This window comes from Aulostomus chinensis, chromosome 6 (assembly GCF_037954235.1).
Source record: "Aulostomus chinensis isolate RoL2024-O1b breed Wild chromosome 6, RoL_Achi_v1.0, whole genome shotgun sequence".
Taxonomy (NCBI): Eukaryota; Metazoa; Chordata; class Actinopteri; order Syngnathiformes; family Aulostomidae; genus Aulostomus; species Aulostomus chinensis.
In genome coordinates this window covers 24,490,274-24,515,517 of record NC_141325.1, presented here as the reverse complement: position 1 = coordinate 24,515,517, position 25,244 = coordinate 24,490,274, and the positions used below count along the sequence as shown (strand labels likewise).

At 41.1% G+C, this 25,244-nt stretch overlaps 1 protein-coding gene across 3 annotated transcripts in view; it reads right to left on the bottom strand.

Annotated features, from left to right (window-relative positions):
* The window catches only part of unc5db (unc-5 netrin receptor Db), a 224,408-nt gene that overhangs the window by 87,582 nt on the left and 111,582 nt on the right, over nt 1–25,244 (bottom strand). For all 3 annotated transcript variants that reach the window (XM_086207110.1, XM_086207111.1, XM_086207112.1), the window contains exon 3: nt 2,677–2,820. In XM_086207110.1, the coding sequence (XP_086063236.1) occupies nt 2,677–2,820 (144 nt within the window). The remainder of the gene's footprint in view (nt 1–2,676; nt 2,821–25,244) is intronic.

The window sequence follows — 25,244 nt, the reverse complement described above, 5'->3', positions numbered from 1 at the left end:
AGTTATTTGTGGATGATTGTGCTTTATAATCACTTCCACATGAAGGAAGTAGCTGCAGGCACTTGTGTTGTTGCGGGTTATGCATCAACACGTCATCACAGCAGTACGCTATCATGCAGTTATATTGTTATATCATAATATGTCAATTTTCATCATGTAAAAAACATATACCGGTGTTATTTTGAATGGTATGATGCGGCACAGCCAGAGAAAGTGTCTTTTAAATTTCAGCTTTGTGAAACTATTTCAAAGGGTTTTACGTACCCTGGGATCATAAGAGATGCCTCATATATTCGAGCCCCCTAAACAGGAAAGACACTCCAGTTGAAATTCTTTACTTTCACTAAATATTCTTCAGTCCAAAAATTTTCTTTTCCCTGGTTTGCACATTGTAATTGGGAAATTACTTCTCCGCCTTCTTAATATTCATTGTTGTGTGAATTTTTGTCTGCAGTCTCCTCACGGTTTTATTCTTAAAAAGATGGAGAAGGGTTTCCAGATAACTGATTGATTACACCCTCTGGTAATCATGTTGCTCATGGACAATGAACTGAAAAGACAGCATTATTTTCTGGAAATCGATTATTTCGCTTCTGATTCGTCAGATTCTGTTGCAAAAACTTGGCTTACACAGTTTCATCCAAACAAATGCCAAAAGACAAAGAGGCTCCTTTGTTCTTTTAGTTTGCTATAAGTTTGGCAATGTGTGATTTACATTGCAAATTATTTGTTGGAAGGCATACACAGACCTCCGAAGGGAAAATGTAATTTTTTTTCTGAGTGACTGACACCCAGTTACGCTCTACTTCACTTCATTGGACGCATTATATTTAATCTGCTTTCATCTGCTCCATTAGTCATGAGAGACAGTTGGATGTAAGCAGTAATCAGGCCAATTTCTCTGGCTTGTTAATTCATTTAATGGCCATATGTTGTTGTCTTGTCATCCCGGGTCCTTTTTGTGATCACCAAGTGCTCTTACATCTTGATTCAGCAGTTTTCTCAATATTTGATGTAAAATTAAAAAAAAAAAAAAGAATTCATAATCAGAGCTTAAGTGCACAGTAAATGATTCATTGTACATGATGAGCCTCGGATTCTAGTTCCACCAGTACCATCAACGGTTGAGTGAGCTGGTTCTCGACTGGTTACACAATGATGCTTGATTAGTGGCCCTGAACTTCCAAACTGCGATGCTGCAGAACCCCTCAATTGTCAGTTTACAAATCACAGACTGTGATGACACCAATATGTGGAGACAGACACTGAAGGAGCGCTCCATTTTTAGCCCCAAATCACCAGATTTTGAAAAGACGGTTGAGTTGTAACATTGTAACATGACAACAAAAGCCGTGTTTCCCCCCTCGTACCTAACCAGGCATTTTGCTTTTTTGTGTGCTCACACTTTGGCTGTGACATGATGTCATGTCATTCCTCAAAGACGGAGTCAGAAATTTTCTCCCTTCTTAGGCATGATCCTGGATCAGTTGTCAGTTGTCTTCCGGTATAATGATAGTGCCTTCAAAACAAAAGCTGCAATTATAATAATAAGGCTGTAAAGCAATTTAAAAAAAAAAAAAAGTTACCTGCTGGGATAAGCATTTAAAACATTTAAATTCAAATCCAAATTGTTTTATGTTTGAATAAATGAATGAAAAAACTTCAGAGGTAGAAAAATATTTTTCTTTTTCCATCATTGGAAAACTGATTGACATAGCTATCACAAATATGCCAACAATTAAAGCTCTCAATTAAATCCATGCATGGGGTCACGGAGCAAGGCCACAATTAACCTCTCTCCTGCGTGTGTTGCCCCCCCTTATTCAAGCTGTCATGGTCAAATTGGACCATTGTGCTTCAACAGTGTGCGTGTATGGACACAAAAAACATCATCAACCTTAAATGTAAGAAACTATACCCAATCTAGCTCTTGGTTAAGCTGTGTAATTGAGACTGATGGCTAGAGTGCATGTCACATACGCCGTTTACCCAAATTCAAATACCGGACAGAGGTCCTTTGCTTCATGTCACACCTCTCTCTCTCTCTCTCCCTTGTTTACTGTTAAATAAAGGTGTCTATGACCAAAAATTAAAAAAATAAAAATAAAAAAAGATGTGTAACTGAAATCTCTCTACACCACAAATACCCTCACCTCTCCACTTGTTTTACAGGACCTGCTAGCAGGGTCAGAAATGCCAGAGCTCATTAATTTCGGGGTTTGATTTATCAGTGTTTAAATATAACTGGTATGCAGCTGCACCTCAGCTTCATTAATACGGTATTACTGGGTAGTGCTCGACATTACTAGTGTGACTGTCAGCAAGGATGTAGGGCGGGAGCTGACTCAACCTCATTTCACAGCAAACCTGTCGTTGACATGTCCATTTAAGTGTCCAGTGTAAGCCATCTCTGAGTCTCCAGTGTGTTTCTTGCGTATGACGAATTCCTTCTTCACGCAAAATTCCTCTACAATACTTTGTTGTTGTTTTTTTACAGTAAACAAACTTGCCTCACATATCAAAGAAATTAAGTATTTTTGAGGAGCGATGCCTTATATTTTGGAAGGTGACTTTCAATCTTCCAAAATGAAAAAAAGGCCTATATGAAGAAAATTACGTTTTTCCAGCACTGCCCCACTGACTATACAACTACTTCAGTGCTGTTGCTGTACTCACAGGCAATTCGGACAGTGGCCTTGCGACTCTTGGATGTGCCCAGGTGACTCCAGGCCACACATAGGCACCAGTAGTCCTCAGGACCGTGGAAATCCTCCACCTGCTGGCGGGAGACGTTGATCATCACCTCTCGCACCTTCAGCCCTGAAAACCCAAAAGATGGAGCATTAATATACATCAAGTGTGTTACAGTCTTGACAGTTTGTCATGCGAACCTACATGAACCAGGAGGGTCACGCAAATCTATCACATAAGTTCTGGCCAGTTTTGCTGTATAAAGGTTTGAGTTGAGACTCAGTTTCATGAACTTACTAGTTCAAATGAATAAAGAAATGTTTTATCTGAATACTTGTGCGTGGCACAAAAAACGAGTAGATATGGAGTCCTATTGTGAAGTAGGACGAGACAGACAAGCCTGTGTCTGGGTTTGCCTGGTGAGCGAATGACCCTTAGAGGATAACACTAAAGGGGAGCTTGTGAATATTTTGTTGACACCTTACAGCCTTATGACAAAGGATAAAATTCCAGTGGTGAGGACACATTGGGAATGCTTTTTGGACGAGACCCAGATCTCTGTGAACTGTTTTCGAGGTTTAGAAGGAGAAGACGTCTAATGAGAAGCTACATATGTCTCAAGCTAATATCAGGGAGTTGCCTGAAAACTCTCTAATGGGTGTTCGCCAGTGATAAGTTTAGCAGCTTTCTGACCTGGGGGTAAAACCGTTTTACATCATAACCACCTTACATACACGTTACACAGACAGAAACAAGACAACACCCAGTAACAGATGGAAACAGACAAATGTAGATGCACAATAATGTAGATTACTGAGCCACTGTCCATCATTTCATTTAGTTAGACATCAGGACAACAGTTAAACACATTACAAAACCAATCTAATAATCGGATTTGAATTGTATTAATGACTATTAAGTTGTTTAGGTAACTTCAAGGGGCAAGCTGTCAATTCTATGCACTGGACTTTTCACGTATGTATGCTGTATCACAAACGGTTTGATGTGTCGAGTGCTAAATGTTTACTTTTATCTTACCTTTGCTATCACCTTTTACACAATCACAATTGAGAAGATAAGACAAATACCGCCTGAATACCCTTCCATCTATTTTCCATACCGCTTATCTGTCAAGCGGCATGGGGGTTGGGGTGGGGGGGGGTGGAGCCTATCCCAGCTGACATTGGGCGAGAGGAGAGGTTCACCCTGGACGGGTCACCAGTCCATCGCAGGGCTATCAGGAGCAATTAGGGGTTTAGTATCTTGCTCAAGGATTCTTGGACATGGTCACTGGGGGAAGTGAGGATCGAACCAGCGACCCCTCAGTTGCTAGACAGCCAAGCTTTACCCCCCACTTGTAATACCCTGCATGTGCAAATGCTGAACAATAATAGTGGAGGTGCACCAGATGACTGTACTCGCCTAAATGTTCTGTTGTCCACAAAATCTACTCCTCTGCCTTGGTCGGTTCAACCTTTCTTTTAACCAGAGTAGAGACCAGATGACGTACTGCACCTCTGCTGAGATTCTGCATCATAGCAACAAAAATGTCTCAACTGAACAAAAAGGTTCATCTCCAAAGAGCTCCCAGCTTGGTGTTTTTAGAGGAGTGCCTGGTGTTTTCAGTTTGAACAAAAAAAAACAACTTTCTGGCTGAAGGCATAGATATTGTTATTAAGTCCTGCCTACAGTCCAAAGCAAGTGCACGCTTTGGTTTAAATAGAAACAAAAACACTGTCTGAGATCTGAGGCAGCACAGCGTTTAGGTCTCAGTTTTAGTCTCCAACAAAGCTACAGTTGAGAGGGAAAACTGAAAGGCTTGCATAGTAATAACAGTACCCTAAAGAATCCTTAATCAATATGCTGATACATGAATGGTCTTGTGTGGTCGTTAGATTTCACAGTATTGTTCTGCTTAAATTCTTTCTGACGAGAAGGCTAACACACTTCCTAAATCATTGCATTCTCCACCTCACTGCTGGGCTTTAAGAGCATCACTTAGGAAATTAGCAGTAGCAGAGACTCTTGGGGGCCTTGACAGCATGTTTGAGTGCTTATGTCGCTAATAAAAACTGAGGCTACATCAGCGGTAGCTGAATTAGCATTAACAATTGGGGGCTACACTAAACCGCTTCAAACAGCATACATACGACACCAATACAATGTAGCAGATGATGTAACACAAAGGGTGTGCAAACGCAACACTTGCTCTTATTATGTTGCACGCATTAAAGAAGAGGCTGAAAAAAAAAAAAGCAGGACTCCATTTGAAAATCCTCTTAGGAAACATGCTGCGAGGCCCTCAGCTGAAAATGTTCATCACCCTGCTGTCACATAGCTTCACATCAGTATACATTTATAATCTGATTCATCGGCTTAGGGCAGATGTGTTATTTCACAAACTTGAAGCCGCCGCTGGATTAAAGACTAGAAAAGACCAATATGCCCCCACCATCACCAGCACCACTGCCACCACCACCTCTCACATCATCCCTAACTCCTCCACCCCTGGCTCCTCTAGCTCTTGTGCATCCACGCTGATAAATAACACTTTAATCTGACATGCTCTTACTGAAGTCAAACAGCCTCATACTGCGGGTGCACAGCTTGCGAAATGCTTAGCAGACGTCTGAATGAATACCAATTAAACCCAAGTGAATGGCAGTGGGGCGATGGCGATGGATCCATGCTGGCGTTTGCAGTAAAATTAAGAAATGGAGAGCATTTCCTAGCGGGTGGTATCGACTGTGCTGGATACCAATGACAACAACAGAAAATTCATCCTTTTTGTCACGCCAAACACGGTTGACAAGTTGTGAAACAGCAATACAAATTACGGCTGTTCTTCTTGATACGATGCACTGCGGCGTATTTGGTGACCAGGGTTTAAATCATGATTGACAGGCCTAAAGAGAAAAAAAAAAGAAGAAGCATAAACAAAGCAGCAGCTCTACGGCTGGTGCTTCCTCATCGCAGCCTCTGTGGAGAGTGGGACACAAACATAATTCATAATTTCTTGAGCAGCGGCTGAGAGCTGGGAAGTGACAGGAGTGTGTGTGGGAAGAGAGACAGCAGAGAAAATAATAACTAATGGCTTTCTATGATGACCTGAAAAGTATGAGCCACTGTTTAAAGAGAAAGAGAGAATGAAGACAGACGAGAAAAAGACAGACAGAGAGAGATAGAGAGAGAGATAGAGAGAGAGAGAGAGGTAGTAAACACAACTCCTCCAGTTCTAACCGTCATTGAGAGGTGGTTTGCCGGAGAGATGGAGTTGAGAGCTGTCGTGTCATCTGTCAGCCTTATTTGTTTATAGGCAGAAAAGTGTTGACAGGGCTCATTAGGGTAAACCACTTGATGTGACTTCAGTCTGCTCCTCACTCACCCCCTCCCCCAGCTTCCGGTGTAATTCAATAAAACCATCCAAAAAGGCTGAATCACTCTGAGAAAGAAGTTTTGGAAATTGGCCCGATGAATAAGAATGTGTCACGACTGCGTCTTTGCTGTCATCGAGCTCATTAACGTGGATGCGGCTGCGCATGGAGGACTTCATTAAAATGTTACATTAGGGTAATTTGTGTTTGAACTTTCTTGGTTTGACTGCGGCAAAAAAAAGGAGAAAAAAACCCAACAACTTCTGAACCGTTCCATCTTTCTCTCTCGCCTCATATTTCAGACATATCTGCTGGTTCTCTACTTTTAAGCGTCCAATAAAAGTAAAATGCCGATGGGATGGTGTCCCATAAATCAATATTAGACTTTTCTGAAAGTAGCAATATCTGCCCAATGTACTGGCAAAACCCAAAAATCCTGGTCCACTGGCTCTGACTCAGACAGAGGCTCAGGATTAGGCTTTGGAGAGCAGAGACAGAGTCCCTGCCCGCATTTAAAAGGTGATGTTTCATTTAAATGTCTCTTGACTGCAGAGGTAATTACAGTAACTGCCTGCTTTTATTGCTGTCATTTACAGCCTCATGGCATAGTCACCGCACATCATAGTGAGGTCTGTCATAGACTGGATTTCCGTTCCGTTATTATGAGGCTCATACTCATAACTCTTCAAATATATAGATTAGCAAAAAGACATTTCTACTGTACCATGATAATGGACTCTTTTACACTGAATGTTAATATTGGTATTGCAATCAGAGTGGATATAAGAAATAGTAACATATGTGTATCATAGGCAGGCAATTTGCCATTATTATGACACAAACAGGCGGCGCGGTGGTCCACTGGTTAGCACTGTCGCCTCACAGCAAGAAGGTTTTGGGTTCGAACCCGGCACGGGCACAGGATCTTTCTATGTGGAGTAATATCTTCTCCCTGTGCCCGCGTGGGTTCTCTCCTGGTACACTGGCTTCCTCCCACAGTTCAAAGACATGCAAATGGAAACGAGGCTGATTGATACTCTAAACTGACTGTAGGTGTGACTATGAGTGTGAATGGTTGTCTGTCTATATGTGTTGGCCCTGTGATGGACTGGCGACCTGTCCAGGATGAACCCCGCCTCTAGCCCGTAGCCGCTAGGATAGGCTCCAGCCCCCCTTGACCCTTAACAGGAATAAGCGGAAGAAAATGTATGGATGATATATGGATGGAAATTGACCGTAGGCGTGGCTGTGAGTGGTGTGGTTGTCTGTCTGTATACGTTGGCCCTGCGATGGACTGGCGACCTGTCCAGGGTAGGGCTGAGACGATTAGTCGACGTTGTTGACAAAAATGATAATAGAAATAGTCGACAATGAATTCCATCGTGGACTATTGTCGCCAGACACGTTTTTCCAACAGAGTGAGGCATCTCACTTGATTATAATCTCTGCCGAGTGTCGCTCATGCGCAATAGTGTCTCCGTCTCTGTGCAGTAACATATAGAAATGGCGGCATCAACATCAGGGACGCGTACCAAAACTAAAGTTTGGGTGCATTTCAGCCTTGATACAGTGAATAAAAAGACTACTTGCAAAGTTTGCAAAGCAGACCTTGCATGTCATGGCAGGACCTCGGTGATGCACGAACATTTAAAGAGAAAGCACGTCGGGCAGTTGAACGAAACGGAGTCTGACTCGCCTCGGTGAGATTCAAGTAACATTCAAGCCAATACGGTTTTTATGACATATATTGTACATTTTATAAGCGTATTTTCGCTATAAAAGAGAATTGAGCGTTATGCCAGACTGTGCCTGACAAACGTATGTTAAATTAAATGCATGCAGTCCGAACACTTTGCCTAATTGGTTTTAGATAGGACATTTTTATTTAATTTTTGTACGAATCCGCAGTATGTTCAATAAAAGATGTATTTTTCATTGTACCCATCTTTCTTGTGTTTATTATCATTTGCCACATAATGAAATCAACTTCAGAAAAAATTAATAATTATCCGATTGGTCGACTAATCTTTTCAATAGTCGGTGACTAGTCGACTATTAAGATACTCGTTAGTTGCAGCCCTAGTCCAGGGTGAACCCCGCCTCTCGCCCGAAGGCTGCTGGGCTAGGCTCCAGCCCCCCCGTGACCCTTAACAGGATCAGTGGTAGAAAATGGATGACACAAACATTTGTTTGCAGGAAGATCAAAGAAAAAAATAAAACAAAAAAACATCAATATGTAAAACTACAATTTTCTGAGTAGTGGTTTCTACTTTGGTTCAATTGGTGAAATGTTTAATTTTTCTGCTGAAAGCTTTTACTTCCCCAGACTTTTCATCAATTCTCAGCCATTCAACATCACAATATACTACACACTAATACAATAATGGAGGATTTTTTAAAAAATTATGACATCAATTATGGATGACTGGACTGTTGACAGAAGCTGGCAACAGAAGGGTAGTCCCAATAGTTCCAATAGTCCTCGGTGGTGATAGTCAACCAGAATTGCCACCTCGTATGCCTCCTTTATCCAGTCCAGTCTATTAATCATTGTCCAGAATAAAAAAATAACATAAGTGAAGCAGATTTTAGGATATCTAATTAAGGAGACCCCCCCCAAAAAAACAAACAAACAAACAAACAAACTCCTGAGTTCCTGATACAACCAAGAGTCTAAGTGCAGGTTAATATATCATAATATCATGTTTATGTGAGGTGACACTGATCCTGCCCAAATAAAACTTTACAAAACTTCCCTCTGGGTGATTATCACAATTCAGAAGAATGGCCTAGATAGTGATTTTAAATAAACTGACTCATAATGGGTCAAGTTGCTGATGTGCCACTTTTGTCTGTGTAGCGCTGTGCAGTGGACATGAAAAAAAAGCCCTTAAGGCATAAATTAATGTGATACATATAACTGCTCATTGTGTTTCAATCGTATTTGTGCCAGATCAGAATGTCATTTGCTTGGTCTTTAAACAGATCTTAAACCGCTATTTGGAGGAGGTCAGTCGACGGATGAATCAAAGTACCGATGTCACATGTGGCACCATGATGATAAAATACAAGTAAAATCCCCATTACCTTCACAGTGAGGCATCATTTGAAATGTAACCATCTTATTTTCTTCAGCAGCTTGTGTTTTGATGCCTTCAGTTGCATTATCACGACTTGAGGTCCTCAATTAGTTTAACCCTATTAGCTTCCACATCTTGTTGCTTGGTGAGGTTGTAGTTTCCATTTCGTGAAGGAATGGTGTGAAATTGCTGATAATCTCTAGCCGAGTGTACATCTAGCAAACGACACTGAATGCTGGTGAGGTAGTTTGTTTGAAAGGTTCAAAGCACCTACCAGTGCCTTTTTTCCAATTTACTGGCTGGTTTGAATGTACTGACTTGTCACTGTGGCCAGTGGACAAAAGTTAGCATGGATTCATGACACAAATATTAAAAATGTATAACTCTAAGGTAGGGTAGACTGATCTCTACCTCTTATGTAGCCGCCTTAAATGGGCACAATGTTCCTCTGTTTGACGCCTTTAAGAGTTGATCCCCATTACTGATGCACACTCAATGGACAAGAGCTCTTATCTGAAGCGCTTGTCTACTGCATGCTAATGAGGCTAATCTAGGGGAAATGACAACCATTTTTTTCTATTAAGGGCAAATGTGTTGCTGCACATTTAATGATTTTAATGCACAAAAACATTCCTTACATGTGCTCTGCATGTATTGAAAGTGCTCATCCTTGAAAGGCAATCATATTGTGAAAGCATCGAGGGAAGTCATGTTTGCAACTTAACAGCCGACTGAAAGCAGTCAAACAGTTAATTGAAACACTCATACATTAAGAGGTAATTACAACGCCCACGTCAGTTCTGGCACTCCCAATTTTGTTATATAGTGTTCTCGTGGTGTCGATGACAATAAGGGCCATCTCATCTCATCTTATCTTATCTTATCTTGCAACTACCTTAGAATTAGAGGTCTCTTTTGGTGAACTGTCTCAGAATTGGCTTCCATTATTACCTCTTTCACGTTCACATTTTCTATGAAGGCATATTTGAGCATGCTCCTGTACGTAATCGACTGCATCTCTCTGTAATATCTGTTTTGTCACTTTTGTTTTTTCCCCCATTTAAGTCACTCACATTGTGAATTGATCATTTGGCCATCGTTTATACAGTTAAAATCTGGTTTTAATAGAAAAAGACAGCAAAACAGAGAGGTGTGGTGAAGCACTAATCCATATCATATGTGAGCGTGCGCGCAAAGAGGATTCTTTCAATTACTTCCAACAAAGACACCGTAATTGGCTCTGTGACTGACCGGAACATTCTTTGACCTTAAAAAGAAATAAGGTTTGATAAATACATGAGTAAATATTTCTTGCTGTCCCAAAGATATGATCACTGAAGACAAATTTTAAAACCAAATGTAAACAGTGCGTATTTTACACAATGTAGCTGATGATTTAAACAGACTTTGATAATGATCAATAAAAGAAAACCAGTAATCTTAAGAGGGAGAGGAACAAGCAACCCACATTTTTTTAAAAAGGGGAAAAAAATTCCCACGCCCTCCACACTTCAACATCACTCTTTATAAACGGGGCAAATGCCAGCTGGCTTTTGTAGAAGTTCCCATTGTAATTCTATTTTACTCCATTGTAGTGAACCATGGAAAAAAGCAAAAGGTCAGGCTATTAAAGGGAGACAGATAAAGAGAGAAAGGGAAAGATAGAAAGCTGCCTACGAACCGTAATCAGCTGTTTACACACCTCCTCTTGTTGAATTTTTGTGACTGTTTTGAATGTTAACAAGCACCTATGTTTTTTAGATCACATTTGTATTTAGTTTTAACAGCAAGGAGTTCTGCTTTCTTCTCTTTCCCTCTGGTGTGCTGAAACACCAGCATCTGTGAGTACATGAGTTACGAACTGAAGCACAGCTCACACTCATACACTGATGGTGGAAGCTGTCATGCCTGGCGCCAATGAGCTCACCGTCATCGTCTTGCTCACACACACTTTGACACAAAGTCTGGGGAGTTAGGGGATCAAACCAGTGACCTCTTGATTACTACCACTTGAGCAATATAACATCTCTAGTTTAAATTTGGTGCAGCATCAGTGGGAAACATGTTGAAAGTCAAAGACCTGTCTATTTGAGGGCTAATAATAATCATTCTTTTATTCATCTTGCCCATGTGCTCTCTTGTACTTGTGTGCCACCCACATGCTGTCAAATCTGTTGCTAAATTCTGCATACAAAACTGAGGACATGACGGAAGCATTAGCACATCAGCGACATCATCCACGGAGCCTCTCATTACACCTGCTCTAGCTCGCCATGTAAAACTGGTTTCCACACCAGGACTTAATGTTGACAGGCAAATCCTGCAGGTACTGTTCTCATATCATCCTGCTGTTCAGTAACTGGAGCAAGCTGCTGAGTTTTTTGTTTAAAATGAATCCCTAAATTAGCCACTGTTTCATCTGCCCACATTCATACCGCATGCCAGCAAAACTGGCTTTCACACAAGACACCCTACACACGAATGTATGTATGAGTCATTACAGGCGCTTTCACCCGTCTTATTTGGGAGAGATACTTGATAGCACCCAATTTTTTTTATTCCTCACAGAAAAGTGCAACTTTTATCTCCTTACTCCATTAGGCCCTGTGCCCACTTCATAGCTCTGTAATCAGAGACAGTCCAGAGCCCACAGTGGGTGCTCCTAGAAAATGATACCCAATTTCAAGCCTGCAAAATGTGAAATCAAGCCTGACCAATACAAAACATACCGCTAACAAGTGAAACATCTTGCAATTTTATGAGATGCAGAGAACCAAATTGACACTGTTCAGCCACGGCAGGAAACATCAGCAATTAGAACGGCAGTGGCTTGTAAACAAAGAACAAGGAGACATTGTTTTGCATTTGTCTAGCTGTGTTTGGATTGAGGAGCTGCAGATGGTTGAAGTGTCAAGTCGGCCACCCACTCGAGTGAAAAGTCATCTTGAACTCGACGATTTTCTCCGCAAGTAAGTTATTAGCATAATACAAAAAAGCAGGAATACATATACAGAATACAGAGGAACAAACGCACATACTGATTAGGTTTTGCGTAATCAGCATTTTAGCTGATGTGGTGTGTTGTAATTCTCCAGGAGGATTCTTAATGGCCCAGACATGTTGATAGGTTTTCAATCTAGTGAGTCCCCATGACCCACAGGTGGTGATTTGAGTGGGTCCCTGGGAAATTCAATGCGTCCCCAATTAAAAAATGTATTTCTTTCTATTTCTTAAATTGTAGTGTTAAACTCTCTCAATGGTTGTATGGTATATGGCTCTAATTAGCAGGTATGTTCAAAATGTTTTTTTCACCATTCAACGTATTTTTTTTATTGCCACACAGCCACCACCGTAATATTTTTGATTTATTTCGTTAGAGCACGTCCCCTAGACATTAAACCATCGAGTGAACACAGCATGTAACAGTTGAAACGTGAATTTGTTTACTACTAAGAAGTTCGTATCTTTAATTGTTGAAATGAAATCCACGGTAGTTGTTGTAGCGGCTAAACTAGCATGTCGCGATACAGTACTCAAGGGGATCATGTCTGCGCTGAGTTAATGCGCAAGGGGTTAAAATAGCGCTCGTCAGGTCCGCTGACGGCAAGGTTTCTTTTGCTACTTACTGTGATTTTAAACACAAGTTGTCGTTCACAATGTATGGTTTTTCATGGGAAAAGTGAGGTGTGTCCCTGGGACACGCGGATCGTGAATTTACTACGTCCTTTCATATTTTAATGCGTCAGGGACGCAGGACGCGTACCTAACAACATCACTGATGGCCGTTATTTTGATTGATATTTGGGTATTGAACTCGAATAAATAAATACATTTGAAATTAAAATCCTTATATTTACAAATCTTTTTTTCTGTGACATTCTGGCTGTAGGCATTTTAATAATCATTTGTTATCTTTTATTTATTAACAACAGAATGTAGAACTAAACAGATCGTAGCGTTTGATTTAAAATGAGTTCTAACAATATCTGCTACATTCACTTGCTACAAAACAATGCGGGGGTTAATTTGACCATTTTCAAAGCCCAGGCTGGTACTTGACTGCTTTTCCTCCTCTGCGTCAAGTGTTGATGTTAAAACCTCGGAAGTTACACTTCTGATCATGCTCAGTCTATTGATATAATACAAAATAGTGATCACCAACATTTGTATGGGCTCCAACACTGGCTGAGCATATAATCATCGCTGTTGTACAAGGGAAGCTGGGACTTGGACTTTATACTCTCTTAAAAATGCATTTTTATAGCTTGCGCTAAATTGATACACATAAAGTATACAATCTCAACTGACAAGTTATCTCTGTTTATGTCGCTGGGCCTATGAGATCATCCTTTTTAACTCAATCTATTAACCTAACTGCTGGGCACCACAGGCCATCAGTCTGAAGCTGATAAAATCTGTGTTTTACAATTGTGGCAATATCTGTCAGAATCAGCATGAATCCAGGTGAACGACATCAGCTCTTTAGTGTTTTTGACAATACTGACATTTAAAATGATGGATCACAAAGAAAGTTCTAAAAAGAAAGTTTCTCATGGCGAGCTGAACAGTGGCTCTAGGAATCTGCACTCTACTGTTGTTCCTCTTCTTTCTGAATGTATAAGTGTATTATTTTTTTTCCAAGTTATGTGATTCAAACCCAGTTTATTTTATTTTAATTCTGTTCCAATGACATGGCACTTATTTCTGCCCATAGACAATGTGGTGGAGCTGCCTGATTGTATGCTTCCTTTGGGTTACATCCAGCAGCAACGTGGATGAGCGCGACTGGGGTACACAGGTGTGGAATTGAGTATAATGAGCTCACTGAAGACGATCAAACATCCTGGTGGATACTTGGAAAATTTTTAAAAATTAAAAACTTAAAGTGTTTCAGCTCTCATCAGCTGCCAAGATAAATACCACATTTTTGGCAAAACCACTAAACAGCAATTAGATTTAAAAATACATAAATGTACAATTTGCCTCACCCTCTTCATCAGGTGCAATGATATTCTAATAGTAATGGTACATACAACATATACTACACATGAGAACTGTGTTTATGCTTACGGCCCCATGTTCCTATTCATCGCTGCATTGTAAGCTTGTAGCTTCCCAAGGGTCAAAATTGGATGTAGAAACACTTGTGCACGCATTGATACTCCTGTGACGGTTCAGGTATAAAAAACAAATCCGCTGACTCGTCAATAACCACAAAGGGCTCCATTCTCTATCATAAAATATGAAAAAAAATAATACCTTTACAGGCCCGTCCTCAGCCCTTGCAGCAAACGTACGGTAAGGCTAAATAAAATCATCTCTGGGAGAAAGAGAAGTTATAACCCCTACTTTCCCCCCAGGAGTCTATATGTGCTAAGGTGGTGTGTGTATACTGTATGTGTGTGTGGTGTATTGTCTGGGCCACATTCGGTTAACAACCCCATTATCTGGCTCACAAAGCAACCCCGGGGCAACGATAACATCAATCCTGGCTTTAGAGGCCATTACATTTCAGCCTGAGATATACGTGATGCGCTGGAAAAGTGAGGTGAGGTGGTGGCAGCTGAGTAGCTGGAGGGGTGCTAAGGTGTCACTACCCGTTTGTCAAGCTCAACCCTCTGTCCACTTGGCAACCCTGACCTGACCACACACACACACACACACACACACACACACACACTACTACAACAACAACAACAACAACAACATCAACAACAACAACAAAGCTTCAACATCTCCCCAAGGCTGCTTGGCAGGTGAGGACTTAAACAGCTTATCTGCGATAGTAAGACTTTCATACTTTTCACAGACACACAAACACAATTTAAATACAAATAAATGCATTTACCTGGAGATGCACCTGGTTTTGATCACAATGTCAGAAGATCACATGAGAGTTATCTTGTCAGGACTCAAGGTTTTTGTCTAAAATGGACCAATCTGCATCCTTTGAGGAGATTCAGGTGTGATTCAGGTGTGATTCAGGTGTGACGGCAGCAAGAAGTGACTGTCCATTCACAACAGCAATGGCAGGTCGTGAGAAGGTTCATCGCTATGTCTGAATGAGCAAGTTTTTTTTTCCTCTTTGAAAGAAGAGGAAACAATACCATAGAAGGCTTTTCTCCTTGGAAAGATGGATGTTTTTCAAACTCCTATCTTACATTTGTTTGCAGCAGCAATTCTATCCAGTTGTCCACATGTGAACAACATAGAAAATATAAGTTTTTTTCATTCATTCATCATCTTCTGCTTATTCCTTACTCGTAAGGGTTGCGGGGGGACTGGAGCCTATCCCAGCATCTACGGGCGAGAGGCGGGGTTCACCCTGGACAGGTCGCCAGTCCATCGCAGGGCCAACATACAGAGACAGAAAACCATTCACACTCACAGTCACACCTACAGTCAATTTAGAGTATCAATCAGCCTCGTCCCCTCTTGATGTCTTTGGACGGTGGGAGGAAGCTGGAGTACCAGAGAGAACCCTCACAGGAACAGGGAGAACATGCAGACTCCACACAGAAAGATCCCGTGCCCGAGCCAGGACTCAAACCTGGAACCCTCTTGCTGTGAGGCCACAGTGCTAACCACTGCACCACCGTGCAGCCCTATAAGTTTGTTTTTTTTTCTGTAATGGTTTATACACACTAAAAGACTTCATGTCATATACACTTTCAGATGTCCTTATGTGAAGCCACACAAGCCCACAAACACCTTTACACACCAATGCTGCCTTATTATGTATATGCGAACACGTGGTTTCACTCCAAATAGTGCAAATAACATAACCAGATGACAGATATATATATATATATATATATATATATATATATATATATATATATATATATATATAATATATATATATCAGAAATTCATACAGAACCCATCCCACATCCAAATATGCATACATATAAATACACACAAAACACACCAACACCTCACCACCTCCCTCACAGACACGTGATAGGTTCTGCTACTTAAGAAGGTGAGAGCGAAGTCCGCTTGCTGCTCACAGACAATAACAATCATGCTGTACGGACGCAGGAGAAAGGTCAATGATGTTTTTTCTTCCTTCACCCTCTCTTCTTTCTGCTCCATGGGTAACTATTGAACAATGTGATTCCATACAGAAACATGTTTGTGTGCAACTCCAAACGCTTAATAGCCAGATTTCTCCAAGGGAGGCTTAACTGCCTCAATTAAAGTCGCATAAAGGAGTGCGCATGAGTCCTAACAGCATAAACAAGTCTCCTCTTTTAGAACAAACAAGGATAAAGAGTTTTCTCCAGACGGAGGCAGGTGGATGCTGATTTTCTCTCACACTTCCAGGTTGGAGGCAGTTATCACAATTAGTGAAGCGCCAGGAGAGGTGACACCGATGAATGACGGCTACCCCTGCTGTCCCAGACATATGGGTGGGAGGGGACTGGTTCACACCCAGCACCCAGGGGATCAGTCAGCTCTCCCAGCGGGTGTCCCGCTGAGTGTCTCCTGCATTTGGTGAGACATGGAGGTTTTCATTGCAACTGTGCAAGGAAGCACTGAAGGTTTTTCATAACAGAAAATAAGAAGGTGTTAACTTCAAGGGATGGAGTTGAGAAAACCCCACCTACACTCCATTTTTACTGAGCTCCTGCTGCTGGCAAATCCTAATCCTGAGGGGTTTCTCATTTGCACAACATTGTGAGGATACATCAAGGATTTACCTTGCAGATAGAATAACTAAAGAGCCCACTTCTTATATTATATATAACACATAATTAGTGTACGAGTTACAAAATATACTGTAAATAGCTGTTTATGCTATTTAGTTCTTTAAGAGGTAATTTTTTTCCTGTTATTCAAACAGGCAGGAGAGTGCCATAAAAGGGTGTCACTTTGGCACAATTGCACAAAAAAATGGAGAGGCACAGACAGTATACTGTAACACACACACAAAAGGAATTTTAACAACAGTGTTTGCTTTTGGCCCATGGCCCACCATCAGGTACCAGTTTTAGCTCTCCCAAGGGAAATATTTAGGCACCTCTGATGTAAATAATATAATTTCTCATTTAGATTATATCCCCAGGCACTGTGGTGTATACCTTTATTTTAATTTTTCATAAGAAAATTGTCAATAAAAATGTATTGAACATTTGGAAGTTGGACCACAGCCATGGAGGGTAAGGGTCCCACTGAAGCGGCCCATGCCTCATTTAAAAGGCAGAATGGTACCAAAAATCCTTCTGAAACACTCAGTCAAGAACAAAGGAATCAAATATCTTGATTAAATCTTGTTTTAACATTTCAGACCTCTGCTCAGAGGTGCTGCTGCAGCCAACATGGATTTCAGTGTTGAGCGTAATGAGATATTTGGCTAGGAGGCTGATGTATTTCTCCATATTAACTAACTTGGCAACTGGGAAAATGAAAAATATCCATGGACTCTCCTTATTATGGAGTCCCCTAACTCTAGCATGGTCAGATGGGGGTTTATGGTGACATTTGAGGTGGGGTGGGGTTGAGGATGAGCAAGAGGTGCAGTGAGTCTTGATAACTGTCTCAGTCCAGCTGAATACAGAGGAAGTTCTGGACTGAAAGAAGGATCAGGGGCGCGAGAGGTGAAGATGAATCTGTACAAGACGAGAAAAGAGGAAGGTCATGGAGGATATAACATTCAACCAGTTGGTACTCAAGGGTTAACAACTAATACCAGTAACTACAGAATGACCCAGGAAATTTCTGTATATTTCAGCAGATTTTCATTCTTGTGATCGTCAAGGGGACATTTCATCTCCCCGCTGAATACCAGACTAATGAAATTCTTTGGCTGCAGCTCCTTATGGCTGGCTGAGGCGGATTCCATTACAGCCTTTACACACCGATACCCCAAACACTATTGAGTCAAATACAAATCCCATATTGGTCTAAGCCTTGGTAATATTCTTTCATATGGCTCTCTTCATATTTCTCTGGCTCTCATGTCTCAGATATATATCAGAGGAGTTATTAGTCGAGGAGAAGGCATGAAGGATTGCTGTAACAATCAGATGGTAGTACCAACGGATTCACTTGGTTAATAATGTGTCCAAACAGCATTCTGATGAAACGACAATTTTTCTGCCCACTTAAAATACTCTCAATGTGACTTTAATGAGCTTTCATTAAGGAGCTGTCACTAGTTTTATTCAACTGTGAAGCAAGTGATTGACAAACTGCTCATATGTGAAAAACCCAAATGTCAGAAAACAAACCAACAACTAAGACATCTTTTAAAATGTGGACAGGTTTTGCTCATGTTTGCCATATTGCACAGTGTTAGTCAGCCGAGACATGTACAGGACTATGGCTGGATGAACACATCAGGGGGTCCAGGGGCATAACTTTAGTCTTTCGACTCCTACAGTCCTCAACTATGGCAGCTTAAGAGAGCTAAACGCTACCGAGGAATACTATCGTGCTCCGGCGTTCCTTTGTGTCCCTTTAAAGCAATAATGTGAGACCACACACAACAGTCCTACACACAACATCATGGCTATATATTCAATGGATATGAGGTCGCATACAACATTGTAGCTTAAAACAAATACTGACTCATTACCTTAGAATTTTAAGTTGATGGAATTTGTGAGGGCAAAATAGAAAATAACCTCAACTTGTCTTCTTGAGTTCCATCAACTTAAAATACTAAGGCAACTAAGACACTACCTTTTTTAAGCTATATTTATCACTGGACTTTTTTTTTTTTAAGCTGACAGACTCATTGGTAAATTTTGATTGGCACAAACCTGTGAACCAGACAGGCTTTTGAATCCCTTACCTGAGAAAAGTACCCTCTCCTCACTAACTCATACCAGATACTAATGGCTGCACAGCCTTCAGTAATTTTCCTAAATAATGCCTCCTCGTTACAACATTTTCTTAACTGTGGATAAATTGCTTTATTGAAATGTTGAATGTGAGTGTTTTGATTGACAACATGCTGCGGATATATTGCTGTTTCCCGCTACCATGGGTTTTAAGATGAGTTTTAAAAATAGATTTCCCTCAGCGAGGAATGGATCCCCCTCAATTAATACATATGATTACTCCAGCTGGGAAAGCATTACCAGTGCCCATCCATGTTTGTGGCCACCGATCTCGAAGGATTTTGCCTCACCCTGATCAAGGACCTAAGGACAGAGGAGGTTGAAATGTGTACAGATTATAAAGCCCCGACATGCAAATTGGGATTTTGGTCTTTATAAATAAAATTTGATGAATTAACTTGATTGATTTAAGCACTGTGGCCTCACAGCAAGAAGGTTCCGGGTTTGAGTCCCGGCTCGGGCACAGGATCTTTCTGTGTGGAGTTTGCATGTACTCCCCGTGCCTGCGTGGGTTCTCTCCGGGTACTCCGGCTTCACCATCCAAAAACATGCAATTGGGGACTAGGCTGATTGGATACTCTAAACTGACCGTAATGTGAGTGTGAATGGTTGTTCGTCTCTCTATGTTGGCCCTGCGATGGACTGGCGACCTGTCCAGGGTGTACCCCGCCTCTCGCCCATTGACGCTGGGATAGGCTCCAGCCCCCCCGCGACCCTTAATGTGCAGGAATAAGCGGAAGATGACGATGGATGGAACTTGATTGATTTAAAATACTCTAGGTAACTATATCAGCTGATGACAAAGAACTTTGCCATTTTCAAAAAAAACTATTCTTTTTTTTTTTCCCCAGCTTATTACAGATTTGTTTATCTGTATGCTGACACATGCTGACTCATAGAGTAGAAATACACCATAGAAAAGAAATGCTGCATAAATGTTTGTTTTATTTGCAATTAATTGCCCTCCAAAGAGAACTGAGACATTCATTACCCACACGAGCAGCGGGGGTCTGGGGTTGCTGGGTTGGTAGTACCCCCAGTCAACAATGCCAGGCCTGAGGGTGGTCTGGGATACTGGGGCAGTGTCTGTGATTACTGGCACACAGATTTTGTTTCATTCCAGATGGATGTTCAAACAGCTGTATCGTGGGTTGCAACACTGTGCTTTTGTCATTACTTATTGAACAATGACTTTCCATCACAATTCAGTAACATCCTTTTAGCTATGAACTTTTTCAACCTTTTGTGAGAATATCGTCTCATTCCCCCCATTGCCAGTCAGCTTTTATAATTCAGTAGATGGTAGTTGGCATAAAAAAAACTCTGAATGGAGCATTTTTAATAAGAAGAAAGAGTTTATCAGAATATTCTCAATACTGCATCGAGCTAGACCATCTATCCCTGGGCAAGTATTGCCCCTGAGACTGATCTGTATTATCATATCTGTTCCCTGCATATGTTATCCAAGTCATCTCTCCTCATTGTTAAACTGAGGTAATGTATCTAATGGACCTGGTTAGACCTCTATCAGTAGCTGTCCCACTACAATAAGAACATTTTTAAAATCAGGTTAATGAACCGGGATTGGGGAGAACCCATCAGTCCTGGGTGAGCTTTTTTGTACTCTGTCCCAGAGAGATTTCTGAGGGAATAAATATGTATAGTATTTCCTCAAAAAAAAGAAGCAAGGCCTTTATTGGAGTCAGGCATCTATTACACACAAGCCTTTATTTCTAAATCTCTTTGTTTAGTAAGAATAGTAACTCATATTTTAGAAGGTAAAGGGAAGCCTCATTGTGCCTAACCCGCTCCCATCTCTAGGCCTGACCACCAAATCCTCTTCCTTCCCTCCTTCTGTCAATCCTCCAGTAAAAATTGTTCCTCTTGTTCTTTTTGCACAGCCAGTAATTGGTGTCGCTTGTTATTTGTTTGTTCCAACAACATGGCCAGTCATTTATGAGGCCTGGCTTTTAATTGGCTTTTATTTGAGGAAACGCGGAATAATGTATATTACAAACTGACCTCAGTGCAAGCACTGGAGTGTGTCTGAAGTCCGGACCTTACTCAAAATACCAATTGGCTTCATTGCATTCTGGCGCAGTAAGGCAGCTGAGGGTGAATGAAAAGGGCTCTTGTTTTCTCAGATGATGATTTCTCACAGATTGTTGAATGTTTGTCCCAAAGAGTGAGTCTAGACAGTTGACACCTGGGGAGTCAATAAAACCTCAATGCAACATTAAAAAGTTGGGCATTTCCTTTAATTTCAGAAGAGATTCTCTTTCAGAGTAATATTTAAAGAGGACCTATTCTGCTTTTAAAGCTTTTCAGACATATAAATATGTTTAAAATGTTGGATACTTGTTCTAGAGGATGTTGAAGTGTCATGTCATGAGGTGGGCATGTGTTAAAGTAATCCCCAGGGGCAGTTTCTGGCAGCTTCACACTGCTGAAAGTGCTCGGATTTGGAGTTTTTTTTTTTTTTGTGAAAGTCTCATTTTGTTATGTCACAACTTCAGGGGAAGCTCCATATATGGCAGCTCACCTGGCTCTGGTCTTAGTGCCCAGTGGCCACCCACCCCACTCTGCCATGAGAGTACACGGTGCAGACTACAGAGCTACGGTGTTGTCGTTGAATGGCTGACCGAAAGGGTTTTTTGGGTGCAAACATTTCTTATCTTTGCATGGACTTCCCAAAGAAGATGAATTAAGGTAGCAATGGGGGGGGGGGGGGGGGGGGACGACGACTCTTTTGCCTTCGCTGCTCGTGTGCTCTCAGCATTTCATGGACAGCAATTATATAAACAAACCTCAGTTTGAAGCTGGATTTGTGAAAAAGCTAATCCTAAAGGCAACTGCTGTCCCGTCTTTACATGGTCATGAGGACCTGAGGCTGTAAGTAACATTCTGTCAGTGTCTTGTCTGTTTTTAGCTCAACTGTGGTGAGAGATTTGCCATACAGTGGTCACTAAACACTTTATACTCTTTTCTCAGACAGGCATTAACATTCTCACACTTTTCTCTCTTGTTTAAACATTCTCAAAGTTCACACCTTCGTAGAAAATATCAGAAAACTCCACATCAGCATCATAAAATCCAGCTGCCGCGTAACTTCTACCTTCCTTTAGCATGTCCAGAAGTCCAACTTTTTGCGATGGTTAGCATCTTCCTCTGCCGTTTGGGTGCTACCACAGGTGCCTTTGACTGTGCAGAATGTTTCGTCGACATTGTGGGGTTCGTTGGGGAGAAAACTTGCAAACATACAGTACAGCACTTCAGAGTCACACTGCTAGTGATCAAAGATTTATGTAAATTTGGCAAGCTGAACGCATTCTGTACTGTACAGGAGACATGGCACAGAGGAGATTGATTGACAGTGGTCTACAGCCAATCGGGATGCAGAACACAATGCGTTGTTAAAAAAAAAAAAAGGCATGCAAAATTGCACGCAAAAAAAATTGCGAAACTGCGAGGCCGCGAAAGGTGAACCGCATTATAGCGGGGGACCACTGTATATATAAATGTGTACCTGCTGCTTATATTTATATAAAAACATAAGCAGCAGGTACACATTACACAGCATTAGAGACTTTGCTGAAGTTTTGTGTCAGGCCACAGTGACTAAAAAACAGTAACAGAGTAACGTAGTTAATAGATAATATGAGATGTGATGGAATTTAAAGTTTACCATTCAGAGATGTCTCACAAAGTTCGTTGCTGCAACAGAGGTTCAGGTTGCGTATTGTCATTTTCTGGGTCAGATTCTGGGTCCAAGACGAAAGGTTGCATCACTGAAGTCGACATTTTTAAAATGCTAAAATTGTAAACAAGCCAGTTATCGGATGAGACAACTTCCTTGCATGTGAGAGGCGGGGTGTTACGATACTGGGGGGGCAGGCCCCCTTGATACTTTGACCAATCGCAGCCGAGTGAGATAGAGGCGCAGAGGGTGTGTGTTCAGTGTATGTGTCAGTGTGCGTGTGTGCGTGTGTGTGTGTGTGTGTGGGGGGGTGATAAATCCGAGCATTTCAGAGGGAAGAAGGATAGAGACAGAATAGAGGAGTACACAGACTGCGACATACGATAATTATGGAGTTTATTGATTGAATCTTTCAGTCCTGCCCCACTGGGGTCCAACACCGTATTAAAAGCCCCTGAAATAAGCATAGTAGGGCCTCTTTAAATTAACAACTTCTCCCAATGTTTTTCTTCTGTTATTTCGTTTTAGATGCAGCTGTAACAATATATTAAAAATCAAATCAATATCCATGTACACATGTTACTGGAGTGCCTGTATTCAGAGCCACCTCTGCTGTCGGGGAACTCAAGGGCATTGTAAGCTTTATCAGCCTGCTTGTTGGTAAATAAAAGATGCTATCAGGTACCCCTGATGGCATTGAGGGCCCATGTCCTAATCAATAACATTCCAATTCCTCACTGATCTCCTCCTTTGATTAGCTGCACTAACCCAATGCACAATGTTGCAGTCTATTACAGAGCCAGGACAAAGCCTTTCTGTTAAGACCGCCGCTCTTATCTGTAGTTTTGCGTTTACCACTGATAAAAGGTGGAACTATGCCACAGGCTATGGTGGCTCCTCTAATTGTTAATCCACTTGGGCTAGCTGATAGCAGAGAGATGTCCCTTGGCCTGGCACTGCCACAGGCGCGTTAATGTGGCGTGATTGTAGTGAGAGGTAAGCAGAAGGTGCACAGGGATGATACCTTGAGGTAAAAGGGCTTGTAACTGTTAAACTCCTTTCAAAGTGTATGGGAGATGGTGTAGCGGCATGGATAATGAAATGGGTTTGGAAAAGGAGGGGCAGTGAGTGTGTATTTGTGTGTATTAGTCCCTAATAAGCAGCAATGGTGGCAGGTACTTATTGACACGGTGATGCCGATGAACAAGCCGAGCCTAATTTGTGTTAATGAATGTGAAATATGCATCAAGTTTACCTTTCAGGATGGTCTACAATGAGTTTAATTAATGACTGTGCATAAGCTAGTCAGTTAACTTCTAGAGGCTGATTATAATAAGTTGTGATTCATGTTACACACGAGTCCACAAACCTGTAAATGAGCTGGTCGGATGGAGGGAAGATGACTGTTTAATCAGTCTTCTTAAAATGTGGGATTTTTATATGATGTCGGTAAGATTTCCTGTTTTATTTATTATCGCAAAGCAAAAAATTGCTTAGAGTGACCAAGATGACGTAAAATACAAACAGGATATTGCAGACATACACACAGACAAAAACATAGCAGTTATGGTATTGTGAAGAAGTGATAAAGTTCTTAGAAAGGGATTTGGGCCAGATTAATAACTGTTATACAGTAGTAATGCATACTGTATATGATATTATAGCAGTCATCAAATTTTAGAATAATACTATCCTCACTATACAATATAATACATTTTATGATATATGTAATATTCATGATATACACAATAATAGTGATGAGTAGTGAAGACAAACCGGGGCACAACACAGATGAGAGACAGAGGTACTTTATATTTTATAGTACAAGTCAGTAGGGGGTAGCATGTTACTAGAAAGTAGGTGTCTTATCCAGTGTCTGATGCTGGTTTGGTCACACTCACATCTCTCTGATGTCTATGAAAGCAACTTAATATTTAAATCTCAGAGTGAAAGTTTAAAAATGTGTCATTTCATGCTTCCAGCTGTATTATACAAGAAACTCTAAATGAGGCCCTGTACACAACTGCTATTAACATCCTTCCTGTCGTGAGAAGAGAATCAGGGGCTCTGGTGAGCATGTTCACACTTGGATTTAAGATGCGATTAAATGCAATTTCCACCAGTGACGTGCGGTCAGGGGAGGCAAGTGAGGCCGTGCCTCACCTGTTGTCGTGGAAAGAAAAAAATGTAGATTGAAAAAAATAAATGTAATTATTGTATTTATCCTTTGATTTGTCCAATAAAGTTATTTTGCTTTTAACTAAACCAGTTTTAAGTTATTTTTTTATTCAAAATCACAGATTTTTCATATTTATCGTTCAAATACTGAGAAGAGACGTGCGGTGAGGAACCAGGCAGCTGAGCCTCACCAGGGATTGCGCAATGACTCGGCTAACTGTGCTGCATGCTACGCAGGGAGCCCGTACTGCTGTCTCGTTCTATGGCGCTATTAAAATGTTCAAATACTTTTGCTATATAAACTACATTTCTACAGTTTAGCTGGTGAATATGATGTATAGTGTTTTTGTCGAATACTGTATGTTTGTGTAAC